A 27,997-nucleotide genomic window follows, 5' to 3' on the forward strand; every position below is an offset into this window, starting at 1 on the left:
ATGAATAAAAATTCATCTGCTGCTGTGTCCTCGAGTGTACTTGAAAAGGATCCTGCCAGTCAGTTGATTACAATGACCAAGGACACAGGCCTTGGTCTGAAGATCCTAGGAGGAATTAACCGCAAGGAAGGTCCACCGCTATATATTCAAGAAATCATTCCTGGAGGAGAATAAGGATGTACGGTTGAAGCCAGGAGATCAACTTGTCTCGATAAACAAGAAATCTTTGATTGGTGTGTCATTTGAAGAAGCAAAAAGCATAATTACCAGAGCCAAGTTGAGGTCAGAATCTGCTTGGGAGAGAGCATTTATAAGACAAAACTCCGATGGCACGCACCCAGAAAATCTATCATGTACATCTCTTTTACAAGCTTCAGGAGAATATGGACCTGAGGCCTCAACATCTACTCTTCTTTCTTCTCCTGAAATACTTGTTCCAAAGACCTCACCCACTCCCAAAACTCAAGATGCCATTTTACCTTCTTTTAAAATGAATCAGATAAGCCGGGCATGGTAGGCACCCTTGTAGTCCCAGCACTTGGGAGGCTGAGACAGGAGGATCGCACAGGTTCGAAGCCAGCCTCAGCTACTTAGTGAGGCTCTCAGCAACTTAGTGAGACCCTGTTTCCAAATAAAATATAAAATAAGTCTGGGAGTACAGCTCGGAGGTAGAAAGCCTCTGGGTTCCACCCCCAGGACCACACACACACACACACACACACACACACACACACACACACACGTCAGATAAAATCTGGATACAAGAAAACAGAATATATTCCAATTACTTCAGACAATAGCCCTCCTGATATGCCTAATTCAGATACTGCTCCAGCCCGGACTGATAATTATGGACCACAAGAAAAGAAGATATCCCTAAAACCCTCTGTTTGCATTAAGGTAGAGAAACTGGAAATGGCTCTAAATTATCTTGCTGTTCATCCTATAAAGGAACACGAAGCCCTGAAACAGCAAGTGCAGACAGACTCCAAGGGGACAGTGTGGTTGGAGATGTTGTCCAGGGTGCCAGAAATTTGTTTTGCTTGCAGTTGGATGAAGTAAATGTTGGTGCGCATGAAATTTCCAACATATTAGATTCACAGCTTCTTCCCTGTGACTCTTTAGAAGCAGATGAAATGGAAAGGCTTAAGCGCGAAAGAAATGATGCCTTGGAAGAAGCGAAGGTGCTTAAGGAAAAATTACTGGAGTCAGAGAGGCAAAGGAAGCAGCTGACAGAAGAGCTCCAAGATGTGGAGCAGCGTCTCACCGATCTCCTGAGAGCCTCCCTAAGTTGCTGAGGTTGACTTCAAACCAGCAATTCTCCTGCCGCAGTCTTTCAAGGACTGGGATTACAGACATGCACCACCATACCCACTCTAAATATATATTTAATAAAGAAAAAAAGAAATAAAATTGTCAAATAATTATGACTAAAATAAATAGATAAATAAAATCAAATATTAAATTTCTAATTTAAAACCTCACACGTGTAATCTCAGTACTTGGCAGGCTGAGACAGGAAAAAATAAATGCACATTTGAGACCAGTGTACAGTAAGTCAGTGAGACCCTGTTTCAAAATAACAAATAAAATGGGGCTGGGGTATAGCTCAGAAGTAGAATGCCCTGAGTTCAGTTCAATCCCTAGTGTAATAACAACAACAACAACAACAACAACAACAACAACAACAACGACAACAACGACAACTTATGGACACAAATACATCAGGCCAGAGAAAGTGGAGAAGGTGGCCAGGCTATCTCACGGGTGTCCACCCTGCTCCTTCAAGGGCTGCCAGGTCAACCAGGGCTCTAGGTGCCCAGGGCACAGGTGAGGGACACAGCGAGGTAGAACATGAGACTGTAGGATAAAGATTCCAGCCTCAGACTGCATGTGGCGTGGACTGCGCACTGCCTGCCCAGTGCTGGAGCCCCATGGGCGGTACAGGAGTGAAATGTCACAGAAGGGGGAACAATGACCATGTTTCTCTTTCCCAAAGTCCTAAGCTGCGCTATCCAGAGGGAGCCAAGTCCAACCCTTCTAAAAGGCACCGGGACCGGCTGAATCAGGAGCTGAGCAACCTCACCAGCCTGCTGCCCTTTCCCAAGGACGTGTGTGCCCGGCTGGACAAGCTTTCCATTCTCAGACTGGCTGTGGGCTTCCTGAAGATTAAGGGCTACCTCACAGGTGAGCATGCTGGTCCAACGCAAGTGTGAGAGGCCGAGGCTGTGCACGAGAGGAGACAGGCTGGCTGGGGTGGCCTGTCCACAGGAGGCCGAGGGGAGGCCTGTGCACAGGAAAGGCTGGCTGGGGTGACCCAGGTTATCCTGGGTTTCTGTAAGGGTCAAAGGCTCACAGGCTCACAAGTCTCTCCTTCAGTGATGAGGCTGCAACATCTACCAGTCTGGGGGCCCAGCCCAGTGTGGCCTCACCTGGGTGAGCCAAAAATGCTCAGAGGGGCTCTATTTGAGTCTCCTGAGGAGGTGCAGACCTTCTCCAGCTCCCAGCTCTGGGCAGGCAGCCACAGGCCACTCTTCCACATGCCTCTGGAGAGGCCACATCAGCCCAACACTCTCACTCCACAAAGGCTGCCAGACCCAGGCAGCAGTGCCCTGCAAAGGCCAACAGAAGTGAGAGCACAGCAGGAGCCGACAACGGCCTGGCCCGGGTGGCAGTTCAGAGGTGGAGAAGCAGGAGCGTTGGGCCTGTGGTTCTGCATAGCAGGTGCTGTCGTGCACGTCCACCTGGTCTGGTGAGCAAAGAGGAAATGAAATGGCTGTACACCAAGCCACGCTTTGCTGGTGACGGCACCACTTGGGGAGCAGAAGAGGCTCAACTGACTGCTGAGGAGACATGGAAGGGCTGCTGGGAGGAGGCAGCCTCTGAACAGGGCACCCAACCCTGCAGAGAAGGGGCAGGGAGAGCAGCCGGGACAAAGGGTAAACGGCCGTTCCCAGGCAGACTGCAGGCATTCGGCTAGCATGGTCAGCCTTCGAACCTTCAGAGAAGAGCTGGAGGTGCCAAGAAGCAGAGCCACACTTCCACTTCAAAGCTGAAAGCCAGGTCTCCACCCCAGGGGCATGACATGTTTACAGTAACAGCTTTCCACTTTCTCAGCCACCCTGAAGGACAGCAGTGCCGAGGGCCCTGCCGACCCACACTCAAACCCAGGAGGACCTGCGCATCCCTTCCCGAGAGTCGACGCAGCTCTGTTTTCTGAAGGGGACTTACTCCTTCAGGTACTGTGCCATTTTCCCCACCACTATGCCTGTCAGCAGTTACACTCTAACAGATCCGGCCTCAGAGTTCTTCAGAAAACATTTTGTTTCAACTTTTGCTAAATTTATCTGTAATTAACAGTGTAGAATCTCTGGGTGCATCAAGTATTTTACATCTAATTTCCCATTTGGGCCAAGTCTGTCCTCATGAAGCTGTGTGGGTGAGACTCCCACATGTTGTGGGAGGAGTCAGAAGTCCCAGATATCAATCCCTGTGGGTCACCTACTAGTAGAATAATAGGCACCCTCCCCGAACAGTGGTTCTTTATCTTCTGTATCTACTTCAGGGGTTGTGTTGGTCAGCTTTATGTCACTGTGATGAAATACCTGAGGAAAACCAACTTAGAGGAAGAAAGATCTATCTGGCTCACGGTTCCTGAGGTTTCGGTCCTCTGGCCCCTCCTGTGGGCCTGTGGTGAAACAGAATCATGGTGAAACAGAGCTGGTCACTTTGCAGTGGCCCGAGAGGAGAGAGAGAGGCCGGGACTAGAGAGCTCCTTCCAGCACGCCTCTCGTGGCCCACTGCCTCCAACGAGGCCCATCTCCTGTCGTTCCCGTCACTTTCAATAATGCCTTTAAATTATGACTCCATCAGTACACCAGTGACTGATGAGGTTGGGCCCCTCATGATCTAATGACTTCCCAAAGCCCCACCTATCAACACAGCTGCGCAATGGACGAAGCCTGCAGCCCATGAGCTAGGCCAGAGCAGGGGCTAAGGGGTTTAGCTAGAGGGATATGTGTAAAAGTATACTATATGCCATGTCCCAAGTTGTGAGACAAACATGCAAAGGAAAAAATCATGTGTTACATAGATGGAAATGTTGCCATATCACATTTCATTCTGGCTAATTTAAAAACATTGTTAAACTTCTTTCTCTGTAATGTAGTATCTAAGTATATATGGCTACTACCTTAGAGAGAGATCCAGGTTCTGGATGTCACATATATAGCAGATTTTCACCTCATAGACCAAAAAGAAAAACCTCAGCAGAGGGTCCAGAAAGAATCTGTGTGGTCACTGTGTGATGGGCTACTTTCAAATTCCCTCAAGGGTTATCACTAAAACAGGTGGATCTCTGCTCCAGGAGTAAGCAAGGCATGAAGAATGATTCCATCTTTACTCATCTGCTCTGACAATCCCTAGGCTCTGTTGTGGCTGACGATTCAGTCTCCAGTAGTTATTCTACTCTAAAGTCTGCAGTCTCCAGTCCCTACCTGTGAGCCAAGGGAACCACTTTTAATGCTTTAGATCTTAAAAAAAAAAAAACTTAAATCATGCATGGTGATTCATACCCATAATCCCAGTACTTGGGAGGCTGATACAGGAGGGTTGCAGGTTTGAGGCCAGCAACTTAGCAAGACTCTCAGAAACTTAGAGAACGTGTTTTAAAAAAAAAATAGGGCTGAGAGTATAGTTCGGAGTTAGAATGCCCCTGGTTCAATCACACACACACACACACACACACACACACACACACACACACACACAGTTTAAAGAGACCTGTCACAGAGATCCTGTCAAATTGTAAGTATAAGTTAAATCTGGATATATGTGTATCCATTTTGTTGTTCTTTCTACCTTTTGGTTAGTTTGAAATGTTTTGTAACCTTTTCAAAGGTTTTGAGGAATGGTAGATGGGCATTATTCTGCCCGCCACAAAGCATTGAAAGATCTGTGGGGAACAAAGTGAGGAAGTCAGTGCCCATTCTTTTGTATCAAGAAACTAAAAAAAGCTGGGTGTGGTGGCACACGCTTGTAATCCCAGTGCTTGGGAGGGTGAGACAGGAGGATTCACAGGTTCAAAGCAGCCTTGGGTTGAAAGCCAGCCTCAGCAATATAGCAAGACTCTCAGAAACCTAGTGAGATCCTGTTTCCAAATAAAAAAATAAAATCAGGCTGAAGGCATGCCTGGAAATAGAGTGCCTCTAAGTTCAATCCCTAATACCAAAAATAAAGTGAGAAAGTAAAAGAAAGATAAAGTCTGATACATGAAAGAGGAAACAATCATAAAACAGAAAAAAAAAAAACAAAGTTCAAACTTTGCTCTCTGGGAAGATTAATAAAATTGTCAACCTAAAATAACAGAGAGAAGCTTTCCAAATAAATTATTTTATGCAGACATGAGTGACAGAGGAATCGGAGGTATGCAAGCTGTGACAAATTGTAAGTACATCCAGAGAGGGTGAGGTTGAGGGAAGTGTTTAAAAGTAAGATGAGTCCACGTGAGCCACTCTGAAGCAGCACCCTGCTCACAGACACTCACTGCAGGCACTGGCACCACCACATTCACAGAGACAGTTGTGGCTAGGGAAGAATGTCTTGTCCAAACTATCCAAACTGCATTTTTTTTTTTTTTTTTAGTGCTAGGGATTGAACCCAGGGGCATTCTACCTCTGAGCTACACCCCCAGTCCTACATTTTTATTCTTTATTTTGAAACAGGGCCTCACTAAGTAGTTGAGGTTGGCCGCAAACCTGCGATCCTCCTGTCTCAGCCTCCCAAGTACTGGGATTACAAGCATGTGCCACCATGCCCAGCTCCAAACTGCATTTTTAAAAATGACATCTTGTGATAAACCTTGATACAGAAATTATGTGCAGATGTCTGGAATGAGCAAAGTATACAAAGTAAGTCTATTTGTCAGCTTTGCATCACTGTTACTTAATACCTGGCACAGGCTGCTTATGTAAGAAACTGACTTCAACTGGTTCTGGAGGTTCAAGTCCAATATGAGTCCAGGTGTTAGTCAAATGTTCCATTGCTGACATAATACCTTAGATAAACAAAGAGAAGGAATATTTACTTTGGAACAGAGACTAGAGTATATGGCTTTTGAGATGACCAGAACTTCTAGGGAAGGGTACCAGAGAGGATGGAACTGTGAAGAAAGACGGCACCAGGAATGTCATAGGAGCACCCTTGGCTCACCAGAGGGAAGCTGATCTGCAAAGGCTCAGGACGAGGCTTTCCCCAGGCCCACCAGAAACAGCTCCCATATGTCTGCTAATGGGTGGACTCAGAGGTTGCACAGTGCCAAGCACCATTAGAATCTGACCATCCAGAGAGACTTTGCCAGCATCTGGGTTCTCAGATGAGACACTGAAAGGGGCATGCCTTGGGAGTAAAGGTACTCTAGTCACTCTAGATCTTCCCTGACAAGGTTTAAACCGAATCTCAACATTATTGGGTATGCTTCCAAAAGTTAACTGCATGTCAGACTAAAAGCCAAAACCCTTTAAATGAATCTAGAAAGCAAGACTTTATAAAGGTGCATCATAGCATAAAAGTGAGAAGTGAAAAGTCACTAGACATACAAAGAAACAGAAATATGACTTATAGTTTGAGAGCAAAGAATACGGCCTAAGAAAAAAGACTCAGAAATGGCACCAACCTGGAACTGCCAGGTGAATATTTTGAAACAGCTATTTTAAATATGCTCAGTTATTTGAAGAAAAAGATTTTAAGAACTCTCAACAGGAAAATTAAAACTATAAAAAAATAACTGAATGGAAATTCTAGAACTGAAAAACATAACTATCTGTACTAAAAAAAATTACTTGGTGGGCATCACAGCCGATTAGGTTCAGTGGAAGAAAAGGTTATTGAATTTGAAGATAGGTGAATAGCAACCATCCAAACTAAACCACAGAGGAAAGTGGTGGGAAAAAATTAAAACAGTCTCAGTGACTGTGGCACACTATCAGAAAATCTAATACACATGCAGTTTGTAGTCACAAAACTAATACAAAAAAAGATTGGGTAGAAAAAAAGTATTCTAATAAATAACGGTTGCAATTTTTCCAACTTTAATTAAAAACTATATATCAGCTCATGAAGCAGGATAGATACAAAGGAAATCAAATTATTCATAGTCAAGTTTCTGAAAATCAGGAGAATTAACAAATAATTTGTTCTATGCTTGTATAATATATTAAAAATAAAATTTTTTTTTGCAGTACTGATCAAACTCAGAGGCATTCTACCTCCAAGTTATACCCCTGGCCTTATCTTTTATTCCTTTTTTTATTCTTTACTTTTTATTTTTATTTTCTTTTTTTAATTCTTTTTTATTCTTTATTTTGAAACAGAGTCTCACTAAGTTGCGCAGGGCCTCACTAAGTAGCTGAGGCTGGCCACGAACTGTCTTAGCCTCCCAAGTACCGGCTTAGTATATTATAATTAAAAAAGAATGAATCACTGACTCATGGAACAAGATGCATAATCTTCAGAGACAGCAAGTGATGAGTTAAAGAAGCAGGGATGTAAGTGCACACACACTCCAGGAGTGGAGAGGTTGCCTGGGCAGATCCTGATGAGACATTATAGGATTATGAAAGGGCCTTTTCATATCTTGTTAGGGAAAGAGGACACATTTGCAAAAACAAAAACAAAACAAAAAAAAACTCTATACCTAGGGTGTGTGCATTTCTGTTTATATAAATTACATCTCAATATATGAACATAAGTATTATATGCAGATCAGTATGACTTAATGCCACCTCCATGAAAAAAATAGCATGTTTCCAAGTTGGGTTGTGTGAGTGAGTGGTGAGTGAGTGAGTGAGTGTGTGTGTGTGTGTGTGTGTGTGTGTGTGTTACTGGGGATGGAAGCCAGGGGTATTTTACCTCCAAGCTACATCCTCACACCCGTTTTATTCTTTGTATTTTGCAACAGGATCTCACTAAGTTACCGAAGATCTCACTAAGTTGCTGAGACTGGCCATGAACCTGCAATCCTCCTGTCTCAGCCTCCCAAGTGCAGGGATTACAAGTGTGCGCCACCACACCTGGTTTATGTGCTGGGTTTTATATGCATGCCCTGTAAGGCAGGATTATGGCATTTTATTTTTACCAAGATCAAAATCATCATCCTTGATTTACTTGCAAATGTATGGGGTTGCTTTGAAATACTAGCTATAATCTGCGTTGGCTTTATATTTCCTACGTAAGATTAACTTTATGTCTAATTCTCTACCACCCCATGTAACACAGGATAAGTCAGTCTTCGCTGAGCTGTGTCTTCACTGTGTTTAGAATTGCCTGATCAAGTAGGGTGGCATCCAGTGGTGCAGGGCTGGGTGTGGCACAGCCCTTGGACAGCTTGCCCACTGGGCAGGGTTGGGGCTGATCCGAGGGACCCAGGTCAGAACAGTGAGGAAGCAGTGGTGTAGAATGTAGACCTTCCATTCTGATGGCATCTTGTTTTTAAGGAACTAGCAAGTGAGGTTGAGCAAAGGAGGGGAGACACTGGTGGTTTGAAGAAAGAGAAGGAGGTGTGAATTAGTCCTCCAGAGGAAGGGGCATGTAAACACACCAGGGAAGAAACAGTCATTTGAGATTCAAGGACACAAATGTACAATTGGAGCAGTCACTGGGCTGTAAGGTGGAGAAACAGAGTGGCAGGAAGCTGGATTTTGCCAGGCTCACAGAACCGATTTCAGCGAGTCAGAGAACACGGGATCTGGGGGTTTCTGCATAGGGATCATTGCACTAGCTGATTTGATTAAACAGCATAGCTGTAATAGGGAGAGTGCAGTGTGCCTTGACAGTATTCTCATTATTTTTATTTTTATTTTTTATTTTTGGTGGTACTGGGGTTCCTGGAAGCCCTTCTACCTCCGGGCTACACTCCCAGACCTATTTTTACATTTTTATTTGGAAACAGGGTCTCCTAAGCCAGCGCGCGCGGCTGGCTTCGAACCTGCGCGATCCTCCTGTCTCTGCCTCCCAAGCGCGGAGATTACAAGCGTGCGCCACCACGCCCGGCGACAGTATTCTCATTATTAAGAGAGTATGGAGCTGGGCGCGGTGGGCACGCTTGTAATCCCCACACTTGGCAGGCTGAGACAGGAGGATCGCACAGGTTCAAAGCCAGCCTCAGCTACTTTCAGCAACTTAGTGAGACGCTGTTTCCAAATAAAATATAAACAGGTCTGGGAGTACAGCCCAGAGGTAGAAAGCCCCTGGGTTCCACCCCCACTACCACAAAAGAGAGAGAGAGAGAGAGAGAGAGAGAGAGAGAGAGAGAGAGAGAGAGAGAGTATGGCCACCCCAGGTTGCAAACTGAGGTGTGCAAGAACTGTAACAACTTCTTCTTCTCCTCCTCCTCCTCCTCCTCCTCCTCCTCCTCCTCCTCCTCCTCCTTCTTCTCCTTCTTCTTCTTCTGTGGTACTGGGAGTGGAACCCAGAGGCCTTCTACCTCTGGGCTATACTCCCAGACCTATTTTATATTTTATTTGGAAACAGGGTCTCACTAAGTTGCTGAGAGCTTCACTAAGTAGCTGAGGCTGGCTTTGAACCTGTGCGATCCTCCTGTCTCAGCCTCCCAAGCGCGAGGATTACAAGCATGCGCTACCATGCCCGGCTCAACTTCTTCTGTTTTTCTCGGGGGGGGGGTGGAAACATCATTTTTGTCAATTCAGGAGTCCCTACTCTCTTAAAATTGATCAAGTCCACGGGGACTTCAATGCCACTTTATGAGGGTTGGAAAGCCCCTTGGAGCCGTCCTATATCTCCTGTCCCTCAGAAGTACATCCATACAGTCCCTGCTACTGTTCCTGTTCTGACCACAAACCTCCCAGCCCAGAACAGCAGGTGAAGAGACTCCTGGAGATTCAGTGTTTTGAAAATCTGTATAGTCCACCATGCATGTTCTTACCTTTTCTGGGCATCTCCTCGCTATCCACAGGCAACATTGCCCTTCGTCTTTTTCACAGGCGTTACTTCTGGGAGAGTGATTTTTGCCTATTTTTGTGACTTTTCAACTCTCCCAGAAGTAACGCCTGTGAGGATTTTGCATCTGTCCCTGCCCTGTACCTGAAACTCAGCATACATGCCCTGTACCCGCCCACTCTTCTGAGCCAGCCACGCTGCAGCCAGCCCTGCCCTTCCTCCCTTTGCCCTCTGAAATCTGTGCCCCACTTCTGCCTCTTGCTGAAGACCCCGCAACCCTGTACTGTGCTGCTTCTACACACGGGCGAATCCCACAGGCAGCTCCAGCCAGTGGAGAACATGGCTCTGCCTGGTCCCCCCAGGTGAGAGGCTGCGGGGAGCCAGCTAGCTGGCTACGGCAAGGAGGTAGGGCCTGCTACAGAGGCGCAAAGACAACCAAACCAGAGGGGATCCTTTTCATCTGTGTCTTAAGAGCTCCAGATAACCAATCTTCTCCAGATGAGGTGACAGAGATGGATATAGATCTGGGGGACCACAGTACAGAGATATGTACTATTTATACACATCTGTGTTCAATCTACAGTGCCCTCAATGTGCTGAAAACGTAGGAGTTGGGGTCTGGCTCTGCTTTACCCCAAATGTGCACGCCTTTCCTTCAGAGTTGGTGTGAGCCCTGAGGCTGAGCTCTGTGAGTGCAGCTGGCCCTCCTGGGCTCTGCTCGAGGGAGGGATGCTGGTACATGGGGCACAGCGAACCCACAGGGGCTCTGCTGAAGCTCTAGGCCTGGACCAGGGCTCTGAGAAGCTGAGACCTTGTAATGAGCCACCCAGCAAAGCTGAAGCATGCTCCTCTGCCACCCGCCCCCCCCCCAGGCCCTCGACGGCTTCCTCCTGGTGGTCTCAGAGGATGGCAATATCTTATACGTCTCCCCGACGGTGCAGGACTACCTGGGCTTTCACCAGGTAAGTGGTCAGTTTCCTTTTGGACTCCAGTAAGCCTGTGCTGGGCAGAGCTGGGTTGGGTGCTTGCGGGTTACGGTAGAAGTCTCCGAGCCTGCAGTCTACCTCAGGGCCTCTCAAATGTACGCCCCAGCATCTTTTAAAAGAAATTTCCCAAAGTGCTGCCTTTCTTACCTGCTGGGGGAGGGGCGGGGTAGTCCAGGTGCTCTGAGAAACAGACACCAAGGCAGGAGGGACTGCATGATTCCTCAGCAGAAAGGGAAATGGAGAGGGAGCTGGAGCAGCAGGGAGCCGTCACTCCTCCATGTGGGCCTGACCCCTGGACAGGAATCTGGGTGGTGGAGGAGGAAGTTCCCAATCAGACACACCTGTCAGATAAATGGACCACAAACCGTGGTATATACACACAACGAAGTTTTATTCAGTCATAAAGAAAAACAATATTATGCCATTTGCAGGAAAATGGATGGAACTTGAGAATATTATGCTAAGCAAGATTAGCCAGTCTCAGAGAGCAAATAGTTGTATGCTTTCTCTCACATGTGGAAGCTAGAGTGATGTGGATCTGGAGGGGAACACCTTGAGGCATGTGCTTGTATAACCTATCACTCTATGCCCCAGTATGATGTATGATGACAATGCATCAATGTAAGTAGAAAAATAAAGTAAAACAACATCACCTGTCTGAGGAGTCCAGTTGCAGGGACTGGTGCTACACAGACAGGAGGTGCCGGCATAACAGGCCCACAGGCAAACCCGAGCAGCATGTGTAGTCCTTTGCTGGGGAGCAGCTCTCCTCCTGAGGGGCTGGTGGTACAGACGGTAGCCATCACTGCAGTGGTCTTGGTGTAGCTCCATTTCTTCCTGTTCCCTGTCCTGCAAAGGAGAGCTGCCTCCCACCAACCCTCAGGGCAACCCTGTGCCACCTGCCTGTGCTGTCCTATGGCCACACTGCCTCTGATGGGTATCCTGGAGTCCTGAAATGTGGCATCCCTCATCCCCTCTCCCTTGACCTCTTTTTTTTTTAAATTTTATTTTATTGGTGCACTGTATTCATACATCATAGTGGGATACAAACTTTTGTAGACATACATGCACACATCGCCCAGTCAGCCCCCACCCGATCCCCACCCCATTCTCTCCCCATCCCTCCTTCCCATGGTTGGCTTAGTGGTTGACATCTAGTATTGTAGCAATTTATCCAAAATTAAAAATGATAATCTCACTTCCGGGAAGATGGCGACCGAGAAAAGCGGGGCTTAAGAGTCCCGCTAACAACCAATCTCCATTATCACAAGAAGAGCGCCTTTCATAGCCAGAAAACACCATCACAAGAAAAACAAAAAAACCACCAGGCTCCAGAGAGAAAGCGGACTGAGAACAGAGCTCAGGGCCACAGAGGAGACACACGAGCCCGAGGACGCGGCAGCAGCGCCATACTGCCGGCGGCAGCGGCGAACTCAACGGACGGCTACAGCAAGCCGAGGTGAGCCGATGCGGAACAGCCAGGTGGGATCTTTCGGCACAGACAGCATTTAAAGCTCCCAATGGCTGAGCTCAGCACACGCTGCAAGGATTCAGAGTGGAAATCAAAACCAGAGAAGAAAAAATACGCCAGCCTCATGGCCGAGGGCGTGGCAGAGGCGCCATATTGCCACCGGCGGCGGCAGCAGCAGTGAATTCACCGAGTCCAGTACAGCTACATCTACGTACTCAAGAACAGTGAGTCAAATTGCGGGCCACAGAGGAGAAATCGCAGTATTGGGCCTCCTGGGACTTGACCCAGTGAGGGAGTGGTGGTGGCAGAGATATCACACCATAGGAGAACGTGCAACCTGGCACCCCCCATAGTTTAAAGCAGCCTCTATCGACTCCCTGGGTCGGAGACTCTGTGATACAACCCAGTAAAGGAGTAGTGGGGTTTGAGATAATACAGACTCGAGATCCAGAGCACCTTAAGTGAAGCCATAGTGACCCAAGGGAAGAACCCAGAGAAGGCACAAACCTCCGAAATCATGGGAAAGAGGAATAACACTGGAGTAATGAATGTGCACAACCCCACAACATCAGAACCTGATAAAACAGAAAATCAGAGATTTCTAGAAGATCAAATCAGGAAAATAACTGTAGAAATAATAGAGGTGCTTCGAAAAGAACTCAGAGAGAGCCAAAAAGAGATAAAGGATGTAATTAATGAAGTAAAGGCCTCAATTCAAAGCACAAACAACCGATTAGACCACATGGAGAACAGAATCTCGCTCTTAGAAGATGAGCAATCCAAAAATGAATGCATAGTTTCTAATCTAGAAAAAGATATCCAACAGCAGGAATCTGACATTGAAGAAATATGGGCCCATCTTAAGAGAGCTAACCTAAGAATAATTGGAATAGAGGAGGGAAAAGAAAGTGATACCAAAGGGATCAACAATCTCTTCAAGGAAGTAATAGCAGAAAATTTTCCAAATATAGAGCAAGAGGTTGATACACAGATCCAGGAAACCTATAGAACTCCCTTTAGACAGGATCGGAGAAGAGGATCCCCACGCCATATAATTGTCAAAATGACCAATGTGGAAGCCAAGCAGAGAATCTTAAAGGCAACAAAAACAAAGGGCCAACTGACATTCAGAGGCAAACCAATTAGAATCACTCCAGACTTCACAAACCAAGTCATGAGAGCCAGAAGGGCTTGGAGTAACATATTCCAAACGCTGAAAGAAAACAACTTCCAGCCAAAAATTTCCTACCCAGCAAAACTTTCTATCAAATTAGATGGAGAAATAAGAAGCTTCCATGACAAACAGAAACTGAAGGAATTTATGTCTTCAAAACCAGCGCTAGAGAAAATACTCAAAGAGATTAACTACAAAGAAGAAATAGGTAACACTCACCAGAACCAGAGAAACAAGAGTTTCCATCCAACAGACAACTAAGATTGGTTATCTGTGGAGATTCATTATTTATGTTAGTCTTTTACCTATCTCTAAATTGTATTGTTTGCCTTTATTGTTGTTAATTTTTAGGATTTCTAGTTGGAATATTAATATACCTTCAGATATAGCATTTGGAAATATTTTATCCAATTCTATCAGTAACTTTTAACTCTGTTTACATTGTCTTTGGATATACAATATTTTCTTTTATTTTTTAGGGAGTTTGTATACTCTTCTGTTGCCTGTGCCATTGAAATCATATCCAAGAAATCACTGTCAATTTCAATGTTGTGAGGTTTATGACCCAGATTTTCTCCTAAAAGTTTATAGTCTTAAGATTTATATTTAGGTCTTTTATCTAGTTTGAGTTAATACTTGTATGTGGGATTAGGTAAGGGTCCAATTTTATTCTTTTCCATGTAATTATTATTTTTCAACAATATTTAGTTAAAAGATTATTATTTCCACCACCAAATCTTCGTGGGAACCTTGTCAAAAATAACTTGACAATATAGGGAAGAAGTTAGCTCTAGGCTTGTATTTAACTCCAATGGTCTATATATCTGCCTTTAGAACAGTACTACACTGTTTCAATTATTGTAGCTTTATATGGTTTGAAATCAGAAAATATACATCTTCTAGCTTTGTTTTTGCTTCGAGATTGTTTTGGGTATCTAGAGTCCATATTCCATATCAGGATAGATTTTTTTCTGAAAAATAAATATATGATAGTTTCACCTAAAAAAAAAAAAAAAGAAAAAATATTCTCTGGTAAGAAAGAAAGCAAAAAGAAATATTGAAATGTTATCTTTAAGTCATCAAAAGCTTGGTATCAGACAAATGAAACTGTTATGTGAGATTATCATTTTTAATTTTGGATAAATTGCTATAATACTAGATGTCAACCACTAAGCCAAACATGGGAGGGAGGGATGGGGAGAGAATGGGGTGGGGATCGGGTGGGGGCTGACTGGGCGATGTGTGCATGTATGTCTACAAAAGTTTGTATCCCACTATGATGTATGAATACAGTGCACCAATAAAATAAAATTTAAGAAAAAATAAAAAAATAATAAAATAAAAAATAAAAATGATAATCTCACATAACAGTTTCATTTGTCTGATACCAAGTGTTTGATGATTTAAAGATAGCATTTCAATATTTCTTTTTGCTTTCTTTCTTACTAGAGCATATTTTTTTCTGTTTTTTTAGGTGAAACTATCATATATTTATATATTTATTTTTCAGAAAAAAATCTATCCTAATATGGAATATGAATTCTAGATACCCAAAACGATCTTGAAAAAGAACAAAGCTAGCAGATATATATTTTCTGATTTCAAACCATATAAAGGTACAATAATTGAAACAGTGTAGTACTGTTCTAAAGGCAGATATATAGACCATTGGAGTTAAATACAAGCCTAGAGCTAAATTCTTCCCTATATTGTCAAGTTATTTTTGACAAGGTTTCCACGAACATTTGGTGGTGGAAATAATAATCTTTTAACTAAATATTGTTGAAAAATAATAATTACATGGAAAAGAATAAAATTGGACCTTTACCTAATCCCATATACAAGTATTAACTCAAAATAGATAAAAGACCTAAATATAAATCTTAAGACTATAAACTTTTAGGAGAAAATCTGGGTCATAAAACCTCACAACATTGAAATTGGCAGTGATTTCTTGGATATGATTTCAATGGCACAGGCAACAGAAGAATATACAAACTCCCTAAAAAATAAAAGAAAATATTGTATATCCAAAGACAATGTAAACAGAGTTAAAAGTTACTGATAGAATTGGATAAAATATTTCCAAATGCTATATCTGAAGGTATATTAATATTCCAACTAGAAATCCTAAAAATTAACAACAATAAAGGCAAACAATACAACTTAGAGATAGGTAAAAGACTAACATAAATAATGAATCTCCACAGATAACCAATCTTAGTTGTCTGTTGGATGGAAACTCTTGTTTCTCTGGTTCTGGTGTGTGTTACCTATTTCTTCTTTGTAGTTAATCTCTTTGAGTATTTTCTCTAGCGCTGGTTTTGAAGACATAAATTCCTTCAGTTTCTGTTTGTCATGGAAGCTTCTTATTTCTCCATCTAATTTGATAGAAAGTTTTGCTGGGTAGGAAATTTTTGGCTGGAAGTTGTTTTCTTTCAGCGTTTGGAATATGTTACTCCAAGCCCTTCTGGCTCTCATGACTTGGTTTGTGAAGTCTGGAGTGATTCTAATTGGTTTGCCTCTGAATGTCAGTTGGCCCTTTGTTTTTGTTGCCTTTAAGATTCTCTGCTTGGCTTCCACATTGGTCATTTTGACAATTATATGGCGTGGGGATCCTCTTCTCCGATCCTGTCTAAAGGGAGTTCTATAGGTTTCCTGGATCTGTGTATCAACCTCTTGCTCTATATTTGGAAAATTTTCTGCTATTACTTCCTTGAAGAGATTGTTGATCCCTTTGGTATCACTTTCTTTTCCCTCCTCTATTCCAATTATTCTTAGGTTAGCTCTCTTAAGATGGGCCCATATTTCTTCAATGTCAGATTCCTGCTTTGGATATTTTTTTCTAGATTAGAAACTATGCATTCATTTTTGGATTGCTCATCTTCTAAGAGCGAGATTCTGTTCTCCATGTGGTCTAATCGGTTGTTTGTGCTTTGAATTGAGGCCTTTACTTCATTAATTGCATCCTTTATCTCTTTTTGGCTCTCTCTGAGTTCTTTTCGAAGCACCTCTATTATTTCTACAGTTATTTTCCTGATTTGATCTTCTAGAAATCTCTGATTTTCTGTTTTATCAGGTTCTGATGTTGTGGGGTTGTGCACATTCATTACTCCAGTGTTATTCCTCTTTCCCATGATTTCGGAGGTTTGTGCCTTCTCTGGGTTCTTCCCTTGGGTCACTATGGCTTCACTTAAGGTGCTCTGGATCTCGAGTCTGTATTATCTCAAACCCCACTACTCCTTTACTGGGTTGTATCACAGAGTCTCCGACCCAGGGAGTCGATAGAGGCTGCTTTAAACTATGGGGGGTGCCAGGTTGCACGTTCTCCTATGGTGTGATATCTCTGCCACCACCACTCCCTCACTGGGTCAAGTCCCAGGAGGCCCAATACTGCGATTTCTCCTCTGTGGCCCGCAATTTGACTCACTGTTCTTGAGTACGCAGATGTAGCTGTACTGGACTCGGTGAATTCACTGCTGCTGCCGCCGCCGGTGGCAATATGGCGCCTCTGCCACGCCCTCGGCCATGAGGCTGGCGTATTTTTTCTTCTCTGGTTTTGATTTCCACTCTGAATCCCTGCAGCGTGTGCTGAGCTCAGCCACTGGGAGCTTTAAATGCTGTCTGCGCCGAAAGATCCCGCCTGGCTGTTCCGCAGAGGCTCACCTGGCTTGCTGTAGCCGTCCGTTGAGTTCACCGCTGCCGCCGGCAGTATGGCGCTGCTGCCGCGTCCTCGGGCTCGTGTGTCTCTTCTGTGGCCCTGAGCTCTGTTCTCAGTCCGCTTTCTCTCTGGAGCCTGGTGGTTTTTTTTGTTTTTCTGGTGATGGTGTTTTCTGGCTATGAAAGGCGCTCTTTTTGTGGTAATGGAGATTGGTTGTTAGCGGGACTCTTAAGCCCCGCTTTTCTCGGTCGCCATCTTCCCGGAAGTCCCTTGACCTCTTTATTCCCTCCTCTGCTGACTGCTAGAGCAACTTAGCATTGCTACCTTGGCTTCTAAAGCCCAGCAGAGAGTTTGCCCATTTCCTGGGTTCCTGGTGTCCTGAGAAGTTTATGTACAACCACTGTGAAGGAGGGAAGTCCTTCTGTGAAGTCTAGACCACAGGAAAGCTCCAGGGAAGTCTAACAGGATGCAATGGAAGCTTTTTTTTTTTTTTTTTTTTTTTTTCCGGTACTAGAGATTGAACCCAGGGGCATTCTACCTCTGCACTATACCTCCAGCCCTACTTTTTATTCTTTATTTTGAAACAGGGTCTCACTAAATTGCAGAGGGCCTCACTGAGTACCTGAGACTGGCCACAAACCTTTGATCCTCCTGTCTCAGCCTCCCAGGTACTGGGATTACAAGTGTGTGCCACCGCACCTGGCTACCAATGGAAGCTTTGATCTAGAGTTTCCCATCAGGGAAGTACTGTGTCTGCTGGGACAAGCACTGTGGTGTCACAGCTGAGCGTGGAGACCGCCTCCTTCCATCTGGAGGCCTCTTTTCAGGGCCCTCCAGTGTCTTCATCCTTTGGTAGATTATATTCCAGACTGTAGTTAAACATTTACCACTGTACCATAGACCAGGCTAGAGATGCTCCTGAAAAGCAGCTTTCTTTCTGAGTTTAGTGGCCAAAAATAGTTATAAATAACAGACTCCTAAAGATCATGCTCAGTGTGATGGTGGCTGTGTATAGCAGGAGTTAAATGAATAAAAAGTGAAGAATTATTTGGGGATGGAATTTGGCTCAGCAAATTTTTATTGCTGATCAACAGGTAACTTCCAACTGCATGTAGTTCTTCCCAGTCAGTCAGGAAGAATCTCAAGCCCTTCCCAATAGCACAAAACTTAATTAATACCTGCAGACAACTGTCGACCCTCCCTATATTTTAATTAAATATTTGTTTTTATTTTATTTTATTATTATTATTTTTTGGTGGTACTGGGGTTCCTGGAAGCCCTTATACCTCCGGGCTACACTCCCAGACCTATTTTATATTTTATTTGGAAACAGGGTCTCTTAAGCCAGTGTGGCTGGCTTCGAACCTGCACAATCCTCCTGTCTCCACCTCCCAAGCGCGGGGATTACAAGCGTGCAGCACCACGCCCGGCATTATTAAATATTTGATTTTTAAGAAACTTACTAAGACTTCTCAAAGCAACTGGATTCGGAACAGTTTGACACTTTCCTATGTGATTTGTGTGCCGGGTGTTTGCAGAAACCCATGAGGACAGGATGCACTTGCTCTTGAACTCATTCAAGTCGCTGCTTAGCCAAATGCAGGAACAACTTGAAGCTTATATCTCTGGAAATGAGAACTCTGTTCAAATTCAATTTAATTTTGTGATCCAGAATGGCCAATGGTTGGCTTTTTGGAAAACCAAACACTCTGTCCACTGAACTGTGAGGCATTTCTCAGGGCTGTTTCAGGAGCTTTCCCCAGGGCTGCACCTCAGGCAGCTCCCTGTGGCTTGCCTCCAGGGCAGTTGTTCTTTCCCTTTCACTGCCCGCAAGAACTGCCATCCCTTTACCACAAAATCCTGGCAAGGCCTTGACACTGTGGGGTGCCCACTCCAGTGACACTCTTGGGTCCAGAAACAGCAGCAGGCAGCAGCAGCCTGAGACAGTGAGCTCTGGGAACCCCTAGGATGGAAAGGGACAGGACACAAAGCACAGAGGCCTGATCACTGGGAAGGAGATCGGGGAGGCTGGGCTGACTGGGGCCATTTGAGGTGGATGGCCACATGCTAGCTCCAAGAAGGCAGGAAACCGCCAGGAGTGTGACACTGCCCTTGGTCTTTGCAGTCAGATATCATCTATCAGAGCGTGTTCGAGCTGATCCACAGGGAGGACAGGGCAATGTTCCAGAGCCAGTTCCACTGGTCCCCAGACACAGCACCGATCGGCAGAGAGGAAGAACAGAACACCAACCGTAAGTCACCAAAGCTTAGAGGGGAGGATGGAACACAGCATCAACCTGTACCTGTGCGTTGGTCCTTATGGCCCATGAGAGTAAACTAAGCTCTCAGCTCAAATGTCTGCGTTTGTAAGCATTGACGGCATGCTCACCCAGGCCCAGGCCCAGGAGGAGAGAGGAACCGGAGAACCAGACAGCATTGTGGTTATGCACCCTTTAGACCCAGTAACTGAAAACATGCACAAGGCATGAATTTACCACCAGCAGGGTGCAGGCAGGGGTTTCAAGATCTCTTTCAGTAATGTAGCCCCATGCTTAGTGGGCTTTTCATGAATACCATCTACCTGAATGAACAAACGGGCAGGTGAGGGGATCAGGCTGCCCAGATGGATTCAGCCGCCAAGAGGCAGGACTCACTCTGGAGGAAATATCCTGCCTGCCCAGGCAGATGCTCCCCTCTGCCATGCCAGGCTGTCAGGGACTTGAGCCTGTGTGCATGCAAGGCGTGGGGAGGTGAGTGGCCTCGTGCTCTGGGCAGCTGCTCTGCTGCCTGCTGGGAGCTACGGGCAAGGGCCCTTGTTTCCTGTGGATGGCACTTTGAAAGCCCAGACAGACCGTCTCCAGGACTTGAGTGCACATGGTCCACCCACACACAGGCAAGGCCCTTCTCTGTGTCACTGTGAAGGTTGATCAGAAGAGGCTGAAATACTTGAAAAATGGAGATTGAGTTAGAAAAAACTGAAGCCAGGTGCCAGTACTTGTACATTAAGGCTATCCTTTTTGTGGTAGGGAGGCTAAACATGAAACAAAAATACACTTAACAAGAAGACTACCTTTAAGATATGGCTGTGTATCTTGAGGCTGGACTTGAACTCAGTTGGCTTTGGTTGCTGACCTTAGTCCGCCTTTTTCCAAAGCTTCCTTCCAGTCCAGACATCCACGAAGACTCTTGTCCCGAGTGCTGGTCTTAGAATTACTCTTTCCCACCAGACTGCCAGCTCCTTGAGGTCAGGAGCCTTGTCCTCAGCATTGAGTTTTGCTCTCTGTGTACTTCTTCTGTGTTTTACTTCTTCTGTGCCCCACCCTGCCCACACAGACTGGAGGTGCCCGAGGGGAAGAAACAAGTTGAAGTTCGGCATGGGCTTGGGAGTGGAGGATGTCTACGCCACGACCTCTGAGTCGCAGCTTCGAAAGCAAAGCCGCAGAGTGGGGCAAGCACCTCTTTGTGTGTGTGTGTGTGTGGTACTGGGGATGGAACCCAGGGGCATTCTACCTCCAAGCTACAACCCCAGCCCTGGATTTTATTATTCTTTATTTGGAAACAGGGTCTCACTGAGTTGCAAAGGGCCTCACTAAGTAGTAGCTGTGGCTGATCCTCTTGTCCCAGCCTCCCAAATGCTGGGATTGCAGGCATACACCACCACACCCAGCTGGGCAAGGACGTTTCTAAAACTGCCCAGGCAGCTCAAGGCCAAGCCCCAACACCAATAACCCAGCGTGCTCAGCTCACTGGGTCCTGCTCTGCTGCCGCCCTTGCTAGCTCCATGTATCTACTCTTTTTGCTCACAGAGAAACTTCTAACTTCCTGTTCCAACTGTATTTTTATACATAAATATAAAAGATTTGAGAACATTTTAAAAATTGTCAGTAATAACCTAATAGGTTTCTTGTTTAACACACTGAGCAGCTATGCATTAATGGTTGTTGGCATTTGTTCAAAAGATAGGTCAATAATATTCCAAATTATCTCACTTCATTCATAGCACTTTGGACCCAAATAAATATGAAAGAATATCCTCTAAAAAGACTTTAGCATGTTGTTATCAGTCTTATTTATGATTTGTTCTGTGCTAAGGCATGAAGAGCATGCTCAGAAGCAGTGAAACTGAGAAGTGGACATTGGAAGTTTCATTTCTTTAGATATTTCTCTTCTGTTTCCCAACCCCCAAATAAAGTATCAATTCTAATCATTCTCATTCAGGAAAAATGACCTGGATTTTAAAACAATGTCAAATGCATGTGAATGAGCCAGGCACGGTGGCACACTCCTGTAAGCCTTATCTTTGGGGGATTGAGACAGGAGGATAGCAAGTTCAAGGCCAGTCTCACAACTTCACAAGATTCTCAGCTACTACCAAATCCCTGTTTCAAACCAAAAAATAAAAAGGACTGGGGTATAGCCTGGAGGTAGAATGCTCTTGGGTTCAATCCTCAGTAACACACATACACGTACACACACATATATACTGCATGTGAATGCCACAGTCCTGGTAGAATTATACACCTCCTGATACTGGCAGGTTTAAACTACTGTGTGTAGCCAGGCATGGTGGCACACACTTGTAATCCTCGTGCTTGGGAGGCTGAGACAGGAGGATCACACAGGTTCGAAGCCAGCCTCAGCTACTTAGTGAGGCTCTCAGCAACTTAGTGAGACCCTGTTTCCAAAGAAAGTATAAAATAGGTCTGGGAGTATAGCCTGGAAGTAGCCACTGGGTTCTACCCCTAGTACCACCAAAAAAAAAAAAGAGTTTTTAAACTACTGTGTGTCCTAAACAATGAATACTCTGAAATTTTTCGTGTAATTTCATGTTTTAAATTTCTTGTATACCCTTATATCACCACAGAAAAGTTGAAATGTGGGCATAACACCATTTAAGTAGGCATGGGTGACCACAAAAATGCTCTAAGTCTATGAGATAATGCACATGTTAAATAATAACCATTCCACAATGTATACATATATCAAAATATCATGTTGTGTATCATAAATACAAAAAATTTTACCTGTCAATTAAGTAAGCAAAGAGGTATGGATAGATGAAGGACAAGCAATGCAAGGTGCAGAAGGCTGGAGCAGGTGGAAGCTGGGCACGGAAAGGCGTAGCAAGGAGCCCCCTGGAAGGCCCCAAATCGATCATGCTGCTAGGGGTGGGACACCAGGCAACCCTGCAAGTCACTGGAAAGACCTGGAGGAAGGAAGTCTCTTCAGATTTCTACATGGAGAAATGACATGATCTAAGTTATATTTTAGTGCCACTCTGACAGCTGAGTGGGTACAAGGAAGAAGTGGGGACACCTGTCAGAAGGTGATGTAAAGTTAAGGCAAGAGGAGACTTCCGGGAAGATGGCGACGGAGAAAAGCGGGGCTTACGAGCCCTGCTAACAACCAATCTCTATTACCACAAAATCAGCGCCTTTCATAGCCAGAAAACACCATCAGCAGAGAAACAAGGAATGTAAATACCAGGGACAGAGAAAAAGAGGGCTGGAAAAACGAGACACAAGAAGGAAACCAGACCGCAGTGCTGTGGCTGGAGCCGCGGCACGGAGCCCTTGCAGCACCAGGCCCCAGAGAGGAAGGGAACCCAGAACGGAGCTTAGAGCCAGAGAGGAGATACACTGGCCTCACGGCCGAAGATGCAGCAGCAGCACCATACTGCTGGCGGCAGCAGTGAGCTCACCGGATGGCACCAGACCAACGCACTCAACAGCCCACCAGGCTCCAGAGAGGAGCAGCACACAGCAAGCCAAGGTGAGCCGCTGCAGATCAGCCATGCAGAATTCAGCAGATTTCTCGGCACAGGGAGTGTCTAAAGCTACCAGGGGCTGGGCTCAGCACACCCTGCAGGGACTCAGAGCAGAGCTCAAAAACAGAGAAGAAATACGCCAGCCTCACAGCTGAGGGTGTGACAGTGGTGCCATATTGCCACCACCAGCAGCAGCAGTGAATTCACTGAGTCCTCTACAGCTCCATCAGCGCACTCAACAACAGTGAGTCAAATTGCGGCCCCAAGAGGAGATATCCCAGTACTTCACTCCCAGGGACTTGACCCAGTGGGGGAGTGGTGGTGGCAGAGATATCACACCATAGTCACAACTCCCAGCAGGAGAACGCCCAACCTGGCACCCCCCATGGTCAAAAGCAGCCTCGACTGACTCCCTGGGTCTGAGACTCTGTGATACAACCCAGTAAAGGAGTAGTGGGAACTGAGATACCATAGACTCAAGATCCAGAGCACCTTAAGTGAAGTCATAGTGGCCCAGGGAAGAACCCAGAGAAGGCACAAACTTCTGAAATCATGGGAAAGAGGAATAACAATGGAGTGATGAATGCCGACAACCCCACAACATCAGAACCTGATAAAAACGAAATTCAGAGATTTCTAGAAGATCAAATCAGGAAAATAACTGTAGAAATAATAGAGGTGTTTCGAAAAGAATTCAGAGAGAGCCAAAAAGAGATAAAGGATGTAATTAATGAAGTAAAGGCCTCAATTCAAAGTATAAACAATCGATTAGATCACATGGAGAATAGAATCTTGCTCCTAGAAGATGATCACTCCAAAAATGAACGCATACTTTCTAATTTAGAAAAAAAAAATCTGACAGCAGGAATCTGACATTGAAGAAATATGGGTCCATTTTAAGAGAGCTAACCTAAGAATAATTGAAATAGAGGAGGGAAAAGAAGGTGAAACCAAAGGGATCAACAATCTCTTCAAGGAAGTAATAGCAGAAAATTTTCCAAGCATAGAGCAAGAGGTCGATACGCAGGTCCAGGAAACCTATAGAACTCCCTTTAGACAGGATCGGAGAAGAGGATCCCCACGCCATATAATTGTCAAAATGACCAATGTGGAAGCCAAGCAGAGAATCTTACAGGCAACAAAAACAAAGGGCCAACTGACATTCAGAGGCAAACCAATTAGAATCACTCCAGACTTCACAAACCAAGTCATGAGAGCCAGAAGGGCTTGGAGTAACATATTCCAAACTCTGAAAGAAAACAACTTCCAGCCAAAAATTTCTTACCCAGCAAAACTTTCTATCAAATTAGATGGGGAAATAAGAAGCTTCCATGACAAACAGAAACTGAAGGAATTTATGTCTTCAAAACCAGCGCTAGAGAAAATACTCAAAGAGATTAACTACAAAGAAGAAATAGGTAACACACACCAGAATCAGAGAAACAAGATTTTCCATCCAGCAGACAACTAAGATTGGTTATCTTTGGAGATTCATTATTTATGTTAGTCTTTTACCTATCTCTAAATTGTATTGTTTGCTTTTTTTTTTTTTTTTTTTTTTGGTGGTACTGGGGTTCCTGGAAGCCCTCCTTCCTCCGGGCTACACTCCCAGACCTATTTTATATTTTTGAAACAGGGTCTCTTACGCCAGCGCGGCTGGCTTCGAACCTGCGTGATCCTCCTGTCTCCGCCTCCCAAGCGCGGGGATTACAAGCGTGCGCCACCACGCCCGGCGTATTGTTTGCTTTTATTGTTGCTAATTTTTAGGATTTCTAGTTGGAATATTAATATACCTTCAGATATAGCATTTGGAAATATTTTATCTCATTCTATCAGTAACTTTTAACTCTGTTTACATTGTCTTAGGATATACAATATTATTTTACTTTTTAGGGAGTTTGTTTACCCTTCTGTTGCCTGTGCCATTGAAATCATATCCAAGAAATCACTGCCAATTTCAATGTTGTGAGGTTTTATGACCCATATTTTCTTCTAAAGGTTTATAATCTTAACATTTATATTTAGGTCTTTTATCTATTTTGAGTTAATATTTGTATATGGTGTTAGGTAAGGGTCCAATTTTATTCTTTTTCATGTAATTATTATTTTTCAACAATATTTAGTTAAAAGATTATTATTTCCTCCACCAAATGTTCGTGGAAACCTTGTCAAAAATAACTTGACAATATATGGAAGAATTTATCTCTAGACTTATTTAACTCCAATGGTTTATATATCTGCCTTTATAACAGTACTACACTGTTTCAATTATTATAGCTTTATAAGGTTTGAAATCAGAAAATGTATATCTTCTAGTCCATATTTCATAGTAGGATAGATTTTTTTCTGAAAAATAAATAAATAAATGTATGATAGTTTCACCTAAAAAGAAAAAAGAAAAAATACTCTCTAGTAAGAAAGAAAGCAAAAAGAAATATTGAAATGTTATCTTTAAGTCATCAAAAGCTTGGTGTCAGAGAAATGAAACTGTTCTGTGAGATTATCATTGTTAATTTTGGATAGATTGCTATAATACTAGATGTCAACCACCAAGCCAAGCATGGGAAGGAGGGATGGGGAGGGGATGGGGTGGGGATCGGGTAGGGGCTAACTGGGTGATGTGTGCATGTATGTCTACAAAAGTTTTTTTATCCCAATATGATATATGAATACAGTGCACCAATAAAAAAAAAATTTTAAAGTTAAGGCAAGAAAAAATTGATAGTAAAAGCCAAGACTTCTGTGGAGATTACAATGAGGCAAACAGCATTCAGAGTGCTTGACATATAAAATGCTAATTCCCATAACAATCTTATGAAATCAAGTGAGAAAACTGAGGACCAGGATCACACAGGTGAGACTCTAAGCTGGTCCAGGGTTAGCCCGGTGTCTGGTCATCTGATAACAAGAAAACGGGCCAGCACAGTAGAGGCTGAGGTGATGAGAAGTGGCTGCCCCCTGGTGAGTTTTAGTAACAGAGCCAACAGGACTGCTGATGAGGGATACACAACCACGTGTCGCTTAGCAAGGGGGATCTGGCTGAGGAATGTGTTGTCAAGTGATGTTAGGAACATCACACCGTGCACTCACACAGACCTGCAGCCTCTCGATGCAGTGGCAGGACATGTATGAGGCTGCCGCCAGCGTAACACAGCTTGCTGTTTTGTAGTGAACTTTTTCTTTACGAATAGGAGTACAGTCTAAAATAACGATTAAAAAGTATAGTACAAGCCGGGGGGGGATGGCACACACTTGTGGTCCAGCATTTGGAAGACTGAGACCTGAGGATCGCAGTTCGCAGACAGCCTCAGCTACTTAGTGAGGCCCTCTGCAGCTCAGTGAGACCCTGTTTCAAAATAAAGAATAAAAAATAGGGCAGGGGGTGTAGCTCGGAGTCGAATGCCCCTGCGTTCCATCCCCAGACCTGCAAAAAAAGTATAGTACAGCAAGCACACACCAGTAGAATCACCGTTTACTAGTGAGTGCTTGTTATTGAATATCATGCACTGTGCATAACTGCATGTGCTTTGCGCAGGCGGCTGGCAGCAGAGTGTGCTTGTCTACGCCAGCAACAATGCACACATGAGTAACACATTGTACTAGGATTTTATGATGACTATGATTCACTGGGTGCCAGGTTCCCAGTTCCACCATAACCTTATTGAACCACCATCATATAGGCAATCAGTCATTGACAAATATCATATGCAGTACATGGCTTCTGTGGGATTATGCATTATCTCATTTTTATCCTGCTCGTCATGAAGCCCTGAAGGCCGGCAGTAGACACCAAGGCCACTAGCACTGTCTGATGAAGGGGCAAGTCAGACTCTGTCATACTGTTCAAGGTCATCCTGCTGCTGGGGGACATTCACTTGCCCAGAGGGCTTGTGACCCCACATTCTCTCTACCCACTAGCCGCTTATAGAATTGTAGATGCTTCTGCTCTATGGTCTTATTTGTCTCTCTGTCCTTCCAGCTCTGCCTGGAGAGGGGCTCCTCTCTTTTGGGCACACCCCCACTGGCAGCCCACAGCATCTGCCCTGGGAAGATGCCTCCTATCTGGAGAGGAACTTCGTCTGTCGGTTCCGTTGCCTGCTGGATAACTCTTCCAGGTTTCTGGTAATCGTACTTGTCTTTACAGCATCCAAAACTTTCTAAACTGACAAATGGCTCTGCCTAGGTAGAGTACTGCCCAAGGCTTAGACAGGCCTCCTCTCCACCCTAGAGGGTCCTTGGGCCTTTCACGTACTGCCATTCCAGAGGATCAGGATGTTGAAGACTGAGTTGTCTTTTGAAATGAAATTCCTCTGACCAGTTAAGACTTGAGATATGTTTACTTCTGTAACAGCCCTAAGCAGAGGTCTTTGGTGAATTTAAAATTTTAATATCCACCTTCTTCGCTGTCACCCGAAACTGTATATCTGCTCACAGCTCAACTAATGCTATACTCTATAGTCTGTGAAAGGGACTCTTTGTGGGTCAGGATCTTGAGTGAGGGCTGAGGAACCAAGAAAAGTGATCAGAGCCTGCTGATCAAGACAGAAGAACGAGGTGGTTCTATGCTGTGTACAGCTGTGTGTGAAGGGTGGGGTGAGTGTTGTCTGCTCATCTCCCAAAAGGACTCTGGATTCCAAGGGGGAAGTTGCATCCACCCTTTTAGTTACTCAATATCCTCTTTTCTCTGCTCATTATGTTTGGAATCTTTTTTTTTTTTTTCCAGGAATTGAATTTCCAGGGCCATCTTAAATTCCTCCCTGGGAAGAACAAATCAGAAAATGGCATCCTCTTGTCTCCTCAGCTGATTCTGTTTGCCCTTGCAACTCCTTGCCAGTCTCTCACCATCCTGGAGATCCAACACAAAGCAGTTTTTTTCCAAACAAAACACAAACTAGATTTCACACCTACTGCCTGTGATTTCAGGTATATCTCTCTGAGTGGAAATCTTAGACACATAGGGCTTCAAGGTTAGTCTTGGCCCAAA

The 27,997-nt window shown here is 44.5% G+C and overlaps 1 protein-coding gene across 1 annotated transcript; it reads left to right on the forward strand.

The window, feature by feature from the left end:
- Window positions 1–27,456, forward strand: LOC308263142 (syntaxin-binding protein 4-like; the record flags this gene model as incomplete). The annotated part of the gene is given in 14 exon segments (XM_080696005.1): window positions 1–170; window positions 172–499; window positions 766–1,000; window positions 1,003–1,250; window positions 1,790–1,830; window positions 2,000–2,187; window positions 2,725–2,752; window positions 3,129–3,239; window positions 9,999–10,015; window positions 10,222–10,316; window positions 10,827–10,916; window positions 19,372–19,498; window positions 26,993–27,135; window positions 27,448–27,456. Coding segments are annotated over 14 exon segments (1,830 nt in total).
- Between the last annotated feature and the right edge of the window lie 541 nt (window positions 27,457–27,997).

The sequence above is a fragment of the Muscardinus avellanarius genome (genome assembly GCF_963383645.1).
Source record: "Muscardinus avellanarius genome assembly, chromosome: 5".
NCBI classification, from domain to species: Eukaryota; Metazoa; Chordata; class Mammalia; order Rodentia; family Gliridae; genus Muscardinus; species Muscardinus avellanarius.